At 41.8% G+C, this 9578-nt stretch overlaps 1 protein-coding gene across 1 annotated transcript in view; it reads left to right on the top strand.

The window, feature by feature from the left end:
- ANKRD31 (ankyrin repeat domain 31) overlaps window positions 1-9578 on the top strand; it is a 66968-nt gene that overhangs the window by 5373 nt on the left and 52017 nt on the right. The window contains 3 exon segments of the mRNA XM_035892793.1: window positions 540-586; window positions 1233-1327; window positions 2325-2365. Of these exon segments, the coding sequence (XP_035748686.1) occupies window positions 540-586; window positions 1233-1327; window positions 2325-2365 (183 nt within the window).

Genomic DNA, 9578 nt, shown 5'->3' with positions numbered 1-9578 from the left:
CATGTCTGCATGGGGCCCCCCTGCCACTCAGAGCTTGCTGACGTGCAGGTCTTGTCAGCCAAGTTCCTTAATTCTGCCTTTTCCAGGGATATTGAGAGTTGTCTACTAAACTCCACCGTCTTTGGAGCAGCACCCTGTCTTATTCAATGAAAAGAGGGAATTGTTACCAAAAAAAGATTAAAACTGGGAGTTGAAATAAAAATACCTTGTGTTTTGGTCTTTTGACCTATAAACCAGCTCAAGTTTAAAGCAATCATATCTTACTTGCATAGGTATGTTTTCTTTCTGGGTAAGTGTTGTCTTTCATAGTCTTGATTTATTCTTCAACCTTTTTCTCAAATAGCACAAATAAAAATGTGAGTGGAATGTCTTTTGTATCTTATTAGGAATGTATGTCAAGATCTGATCTAAAAATTCTGTTTCCCAACTCAGTTACAGAAGGAAGAACATAAGTATGTAATGAAGCTGAGAAAATGAATAATGAAGGACTTCATTTACTGATTGGGGTTTGATTGTTTTTTTTTTTTCTCTCCATTCAGATACCTCAAGAGGCATATGCATCTGACCAGTCTCAGTCTCTATTGGAGTGAGTATAATGCATCACATAGGAATTCCACTCAGGCATACTGTAATTAAACAATTCTGTTACACCTCCATTTATATGTTACTTCATTCTCAGTGCTCTATTGTGATGAAGTTTTCTTGTTTTCTTAGTGAAGGGTCTGTATTTGTCAGAGATAATTCTGTGTCCAGTATGGGTTAAACTGTACCTGTATTTGTTTTTATTGATGATACTACCTTTAATGGTATAAGGGTATGAGCAACAGGAATAACAGTAAACTACTCAGGGAAAAACATCAGACAAATAAGCAAAAATTTGTAATAATATTAGACCTTTTGTTCTTAGAAGCTATGGAAGGATTTCAGAAGAAGACGGATTTATGATAGAAATACCAAAAGAAGTGATAAAAAATAGGAAGGGGCATTTTTTCACTTAGAGAATGAATGTAGAGACAGCTAGTTCCACTTAGAAAATCTGGAAGTCTTGGTCACTGCATGTCCTTGTAAAGAGAAGTGTGCCTCTATAATAACTGCCATTGTTTCCATGAATAATTCTAAGTACAAAGACATAAATAAACTCGAAGTACTGTAGAAATTTTCTTAACCTGAGCAGATTACTCAGAAAGAATTCTTTCTGAATAAGAACTTTTTATTGTATTATTTAATTCTAGGGGTTGGGTAAAGTGTCCGTCACTTACTGAAAATATTCCCAAGCCTGTTTCTTCACGAAATGCTGCAGTGGAGAGACAGCAAAATAATTCCATAGGTATGTTGTATTTTGTACAAAACTGAAAGTTTCTCTAGCTATGGCAAAATCACTGGAGAAGCTGAAGTTGAGTATCCATGTAGGTTTATTTAGAATCTATGTGTGGCCTTTACAACAGTTGTTTAGTTTTTATAGTTGTTCTGGACTACAAGTTATGTTTTTTAAGTATTCTGTTGGGATTGTTTGAAGAAATAACTCTTTTCCCAAGCCAGTGGTATATTTCCAGCTTAAAATTATTTCATTGCTGGAATTTTCTGACAAAAGTTGCAGGATACATGGTACTCAAGTGACATATGGATGTGTAAGGTAAGCATGGATGTAACAGCCATTGAGGGTTCCTACGTGCTTCTTACCAACATATTCAAGAATCAAAGGCGTCTGTAAGAAAGGAGAAACAAAAATGGTACTGGTTATTCCCCAGATCTGTCACCTGCTGCTATTTCACTTCTAATTTCACTCCTCTGTGCTCCTATCAGTGCAGGACTGCCCCATCTGTTTTGCTGTCTCCCTGCTAATTGTTGCTAACCCAATAGAAAACCCGTTACTTTATTTCTGATTAGGAAATTCCCATGGAGTCACCTGAATATCATCGCAGAGATGGGAGCAGGGGGGTTGGGACCAGCCCTTTTCAGAGGCAGTAAATTATTGCATTGTTCTAGCTGTGTTGTCTAATTGCGTTGTAACTACAGAGGGCAGGGGATAGATCCCATCCTGTGGAATGGTCGGCAGTTCTGTCTGCTGATAGTCTTTGGAAACACAGGCCTCTGAAACCGCAGTGAAGAAATATGGCAAAATAGCCTTGGAATTTAATTTGGTGACTAACAGAGCCTGACTAGAAACTTTATTGTCAGTTCCGTTTAGGGAACACGACTATAGTAATTTTTAAGGTTTGAAACTTTAGCCTTAATCAGGAAGTGAGGCCATTTTATTAGAGATGATGAGAACTTTCAGAAGTGGAAAGTACAACTGAAATATTTGTTTACTCTCCTAAATTTAGATACCAAATCGAACAGATTTCAGAAAGATTCAGAAGAAAAGGTTAGTGTATTTTTACAACCAAATGTGTATACAACTGAATGCATATAAAATATAATTTAATTTAATTAGCATTAGAGAATATTGTACTGAAAAATACCTGGTTCTTTCATTTTAAAAAGCAGGCACATAGCTATTGAAACTGACACTGAGTGCATTAAGTGGAAACAGCTTAAGAGCTAACCTTTTTTTTTTCTGGTTTTTGGGTAGGAACTGTAGTTATTAAGCTTGGAGGGCACAAGGGTAGAAGCATAGCAGTAACAGTGAGCTAGGAAAGAGATCACCATGACACGGAACCTATAAGGGCTAAAGCTAAAGGGCTTAAGCTAAAGTAATGAAGACTTTTAGTAGCTTAAAACATGTTTTCCACCAATGAAAGTTGTGGGAGAGGCATTAGGTAGGTCTTTGAAGAGGAACAAAGTATCTGTCCTTCTGTTTGGGAATAATGACATACTTGTTCCCAAAAATAGGTAGCACCAGTCTCTTTGATAGATCTCCTTGGTAATCCTAAAGTTGCTCATGAGTGACAGGTTCCACTGCTGATGAGGTAAAAGTGAGGGAATAGCTTTGGCGCTACCTTTCCCCCCATTTGTCAGCTGCTTTATCAGCGATACTGAATCGGGGATGATTCCACTCCAGTGAGAGTCTATCCTCTTGGGTGTTGCGAGGTACTGCCCATTTTCTTTGCCATGCATTTCTGCTGCTTCCTTTGGGCCAATGCTAGTGCTTTGTCGTGGTTTAACCCATCAGGCAGCTGAACACCCCACAGCCACTTATTCACTCCCCCCCCCTCCCTCAGGGAGATGGGGGAGAGAATCGGAACAAAGTAAAACCCATGGGTTGAGATAAAGACAGTTTAATGAAACAGCAGAGGAAAAGAATAACAATAGTAATAATAACGGTAATAGAATGTACAGAATGTACAAAACAAGTGACGCACAATGCAATTACTCACCACCTGCTGACCTATGCCCAGCCCATTCCAAGCCGTGATTGTTTTTCCCCCCAGTTAACTCCCCTGAGCATGATGTTATATGATATGGAATATCCCTTTAGCCAATTTGGGTCAGCTGTCCTGGCTGTGCCCCCTCCCAGGTTCTTGTGCACCTGGCAGAGCGTGGGAAGCTGAAGAAGTCCTTGTCTTAGTGTAAACACTACTTAGCAACAACTAAACCACTAGTGTGTTATCAACATTCTTCTCATACTAAATCCAAACCAGAGCACTATGCCAGCTACTATGAAGAAAATTAATGCTATCCCAGCTGAAACCAGGACATGCTTGTTTGATGCCCAGCATAAAGCAAGTTTTGAGGAAAAACTGTCAGATGCTATTCAGTTTTCTCTAGTTAGCTTAGTTTTCAGCCAGGTTATCTTTTCAATCCATCCCTCCAGAAGATTAAGTAAGTGCCAACACAGCACAAGAGGGGATGTGGAAGTGCAGAGCTGAAGGTAAGTGGAAGGATGGGGACTGTACCAACACTCATTTAGATAATCTTAATGCAATCTGAATGTTACAAAAGTAGCTCACAAATAATCATTATTTTAGTAATTATCTGCTTGCAAGCACTGCTTTTGCACATAAAAGAAAGGAGACCTTGGGGGGAAGAAATAATTGTCTGACATCTTCCAGAAGATACAATAGCAAAAATTCAACAATACATCCATGTGAACCATCCAACCCAGAAGTATCTTGAGCAAGAGCTGAAGGTTCTGCAACCATGGACATAAACATCCAATGGTCAAATGTTCCCTTGATCCCACTTCCCCTCTCCCCTTTTGCCTTCCAGCACTCCCTCCATTCTTGGTTTTCTGTCAGTGAAGTCCAAGCAACAGTGAAAGACTTGGTCAGATTTCTCTTCCATTAGCAGAGGAGATGCTGGCAGCATTTCATGAAGGGGTTCTTGGCCTTTGCCTCTGTATCATCTGTATGTATGCTGTCATTTGCAACTGTGATGTTACTTATGTCTGCTCTGCTACTTCTGCATTGTTAGCTCTTTCTGTTGCCCGACTGAGGCACAATGCCCTCTGTGCTTTTTGATTTCTAGTCTCAGGTCATCCCTGACCAGTTTATTGCTTTCAGGTCTATGTATGCTGGACAAGGAGATTCACTGAAATTTGCTCTTTTGCTGTGTCTGCAGCAAAAAGTAACTGCTATTACCAACTCCTATTGCAATGTGCTGGGCAGTTTTGAGGGTTTCCGCAGCACTAGTGACATCAACTGCATGGGTCCTAGAGAAATGAGAGGATTTTACTGGGTACATGCAGTGCTTGCTGCCATCTGCAGTTTCTTGGGATACCTCACATTAACTTACAGCAGGATAGCAGTTGCAGTATTTCTTCTCTGATATTCCAATGTGGAGCAATTTACAGCATACACAGTGTAATTATCTGCTGAAATAACCTGCTTAATGCAGAGACCATTGCATTATGACTGTTCATCTAGTCCAATAGATTTGTACCTATAAATAAAAAGTTAGAATTCTATATAGATCGATTTTACTTTCCTTTTTTTTCAGGGATCCTGATTAAAGTTGATGTTGGGGAAAAAACAGTACTTGCTAAAATTCACCAAAGACAAATTTAAGACCCGTACGACAAATTGTTCATGTCTTGTAGCAAATACGATTGATTACATGGTCAGGTATCCCTTGTCTCAGAAGAAAGGCAAAAAATGAAATCCCCTAGCCTATTCTTTTTTGAAAAATACAAAACTACCAATATGCAACTATAATACCAAGTATATTAAGTGAAACATACTCATTGTACAGAATTAGTTAAATAGAACAAAATTGAAATGCCTTGAAACAAAGATTACCTATGATTAATAGCCTCTGGAGAAGAGGCAGATTGAGTGCATTGACAGTATCTCCAGAGAGGATATTTTAGGAGCCTGGAGTAAGAAAGTTGGGATTAATCACTGCAGTGAATTATACTTTTTGCATATTGGGTGATGTTGGCACTGGCAAGATCTGAGTGCTGCAGGAATACCTCTTGTGAGAGGAATCAATGGTCATCACAGGCTTCCGTGTACTGTTTTGAAGAAGGAGCAGGACAGACACCTTCACAACCAGCAGTGAGTCACTGAGCATGTTAGGTTTTTGTATCTGTTCCTGAAAATACCAGAGAAATTAATTAATTAACATAAACTCTGCATAGAAGTCCTGACGCCATAAAATGAGTCTTGCTGGGTTTTCTTTGTTTTGATGATGTAGCAGCTGTGATTTCTGTTGCGGTTAGTCTGTTAATAGTGGCACCAATACAGATCAACATGTTCATTAACGGCCTGGAAAATGGAATAGAGTGCACCCTTCAGGGATGGTACTAGGAGGAGTGACCAATGCACCAGATAGTTTTGTTGCCATTCAGAGGGACCTGGAGAGGTTGGGGAACTGAGCAGAGAGGAGTCTCATGAAGTTCAACAAGGCAAAATGCAAAGTTCTGCATCTGAGGAGGAATAACCACAGGCACCAGAACATGATGGGGACCAACTGGCTGGGAAGTATCTCTGCAGAGAAGGACCTGAGGATCTTGGTAGACAGTAAGCTGGCCACGAGTGAGCTATACACCCTTGTGGCCAGCAGGTGGAGGGAGGTGATTGTGTCGCTCTGCTCTGCTCTGGTGAGGCCCCACCTGCAGTGCTGTGTCCAGCTCTGGTGTCCTCAGCACAGGAAAGATGTTGTGATAGGACAAGGGGCAATGATTTTAAACTAAAAGAGAGTAGATTCAGACTAGATATAAGGAAGAATTTTTTTTGCAATGAGGGTGCTGAAACACTGACACAGGTTGCCCACAGAGAGGTGGTAGATGCCCCATGCCAGGAAACATTCAAGGACAGGGTGGACGGGGCTCTGAGCATCCTGATGTATTTGCAGATGTCCCTGCCATGGAAGGGGGATTGGCCTAGATGACCTTTAAAAGTCCCTTCCAACCCCAACTATTCTATGATTCTATGATCTTTCATACGAGGACAGGCTGAGAGGCTGTTCAGCCTGGAGAAAAGAAGGCTTGGCAGATCTTAGCAATGTGTATGAATTCCTGACAGAAAGGAACAAAGATGAGGGAGCCAGACTTCTCAGTAGTGCTCACTGCTAGGACAGGAGGCAGTGGACACAAATTAAAAAGAAAGAAATCCCATCTGAACACAAAAACCTACTTTTTAATTGTGAGGGTGGTCGGACACTGGAACAGGTTGCCCAGAGAGGTTGTGCATTTTCCACCCATAGAGATACTCAGAGCCTGACTGGACATGGTCCCAAGCAACCTGCTGCACCTGACAGTGCTTGAGCAGCAAGGTTGGACTGGATGATTTTAAGAGGTCCCTTCCAACCTCAACTGTTCTGTGATTCTCGCATCCCAGTATATTGCAGTAATCTTCAGCCCAGCATTCTCACAAAAGCTGGTAATGTTGATTTTCTGAGGCCTTGGCTCAGTCTTTGCTGTTGTTTGACTCAGAGCTAACAGATACAGGAGTCCATTCAACATTTCCACTCTGCCCTTATTGTTTGTGCTTCAGTAGTAGTCAGCCCAGTTTTCTCTTGTAACATTTGCAAGCCACAGTCTGTGACACCAAATAGCCACCAATTTCTCAATAACTTTTAAATTTTTCTCAAACACATGGAAAAAAAAAATCCTTGCATGTCAACATTCACCAAGGTGATGTGAATGCAGTGCCATCTGGCTGGAACTGACATGCCAGGTTTAAGCTTGCTTGTGTTATGCACAGGGTGAGGTAAACATCTAAGGCTTGGGTAAGCCTGACTCACTGGCCTCTCGTGTAGTGAGTTTATTAACACACAGTTTTTATATCCATGGTCATGTAAGCTGATTTTTTTAGATGAGACCTCTGCTGGACTTCCCTGTCCACCTGCTTCTTCTGGTGTGAGGTTCTGAACCAGCTGAGGCTGGAGTTGACTGTGGTCATGCTCAGCTGTTACCCAGTGTGTGCTTACTGGATAAGATGGGGAGACAAGAGATTCTGGGCTGATGCTAGAAGGTCAGCAAGATTTGTGCCTGGATTAAGAAGTACCTTTGTTTGGATTTGTACTGGGAATAATTGAGACATGAGGATAGTGGGATTTAAATTAAGGCTTTCGAAGTAGTGTGCTCATGCTCAGTAGAAGAGATTCATAGATGCCATGAGATGGCTGACATTCAAACCCTAAAAAGAATTGCAGCCTTACACCAAAGAGATACCTTTTTCTCTTTGTCATTCTTACATAGGAACCCATTTTTTAAAATAAGCTGCCTGAAGCATAGCTCTTCTGGTGGAGGATGGACCTGAACCTGCATTTACTATAATGTTGATACTTCACTGCTGAGCTACTCACTGAGGGGGAATCCTGCTCCTCCTTAGAGTGAAACTTACGTGTATTCAGACCACATTTACTAGACTGGGGTCCACAGGAGCGAGATCTCCCTGTTTTGGTGCAGTTGCCAGCTGGCTCAGCTTTCTTCCTTCAGCAGTAACAATGTTCCTTTTCAACAGACAATTGAAGGTACAAGGACTTTAGGCACTGGGGCTTTGAGTGTATTTATGAATGAGTAGCAGCTGAGGATGGGCTTTAGGATGGGAAAGCTTTGACTTTTATTATGTTCTGCAGATTTTAATTACTTGTAGAGCAAGTCCCACAGGATTTTGCCAACAGAAATGAGCACTTAAGAAATTTAGGCACCTGTAATTGGATGGGGATTTTGTGAAAAACAGTTACATTTAAGTTTTGGATTTCAGTTGACGTTTGGCTTTTTAGGATCATGCACCCTGGGGGTCTTGGTAGACAGTAAGCTGGCCACGAGTGAGCTATACACCCTTGTGGCCAGCAGGTGGAGGGAGGTGATTGTGTCGCTCTGCTCTGCTCTGGTGAGGCCCCACCTGCAGTGCTGTGTCCAGCTCTGGTGTCCTCAGCACAGGAAAGATGTTGTGATAGGACAAGGGGCAATGATTTTAAACTAAAAGAGAGTAGATTCAGACTAGATATAAGGAAGAATTTTTTTTGCAATGAGGGTGCTGAAACACTGACACAGGTTGCCCACAGAGAGGTGGTAGATGCCCCATGCCAGGAAACATTCAAGGACAGGTTGGACGGGGCTCTGAGCAACCTGATGTAGTTGCAGATGTCCCTGCCATGGAAGGGGGATTGGCCTAGATGACCTTTAAAAGTCCCTTCCAACCCCAACTATTCTATGATTCTATGATCTTTCATACGAGGACAGGCTGAGAGGCTGTTCAGCCTGGAGAAAAGAAGGCTTGGCAGATCTTAGCAATGTGTATGAATTCCTGACAGAAAGGAACAAAGATGAGGGAGCCAGACTTCTCAGTAGTGCTCACTGCTAGGACAGGAGGCAGTGGACACAAATTAAAAAGAAAGAAATCCCATCTGAACACAAAAACCTACTTTTTAATTGTGAGGGTGGTCGGACACTGGAACAGGTTGCCCAGAGAGGTTGTGCATTTTCCACCCATAGAGATACTCAGAGCCTGACTGGACATGGTCCCAAGCAACCTGCTGCACCTGACAGTGCTTGAGCAGCAAGGTTGGACTGGATGATTTTAAGAGGTCCCTTCCAACCTCAACTGTTCTGTGATTCTCGCATCCCAGTATATTGCAGTAATCTTCAGCCCAGCATTCTCACAAAAGCTGGTAATGTTGATTTTCTGAGGCCTTGGCTCAGTCTTTGCTGTTGTTTGACTCAGAGCTAACAGATACAGGAGTCCATTCAACATTTCCACTCTGCCCTTATTGTTTGTGCTTCAGTAGTAGTCAGCCCAGTTTTCTCTTGTAACATTTGCAAGCCACAGTCTGTGACACCAAATAGCCACCAATTTCTCAATAACTTTTAAATTTTTCTCAAACACATGGAAAAAAAAAATCCTTGCATGTCAACATTCACCAAGGTGATGTGAATGCAGTGCCATCTGGCTGGAACTGACATGCCAGGTTTAAGCTTGCTTGTGTTATGCACAGGGTGAGGTAAACATCTAAGGCTTGGGTAAGCCTGACTCACTGGCCTCTCGTGTAGTGAGTTTATTAACACACAGTTTTTATATCCATGGTCATGTAAGCTGATTTTTTTAGATGAGACCTCTGCTGGACTTCCCTGTCCACCTGCTTCTTCTGGTGTGAGGTTCTGAACCAGCTGAGGCTGGAGTTGACTGTGGTCATGCTCAGCTGTTACCCAGTGTGTGCTTACTGGATAAGATGGGGAGACAAGAGATTCT

This window comes from Egretta garzetta, unplaced genomic scaffold (assembly GCF_000687185.1).
Source record: "Egretta garzetta isolate BGI_Z169 unplaced genomic scaffold, ASM68718v1 scaffold424, whole genome shotgun sequence".
Classification (NCBI taxonomy): domain Eukaryota; kingdom Metazoa; phylum Chordata; class Aves; order Pelecaniformes; family Ardeidae; genus Egretta; species Egretta garzetta.
Note: the sequence above shows the minus strand (reverse complement) of the source record. Positions and strands in the feature narration are given on the sequence as shown.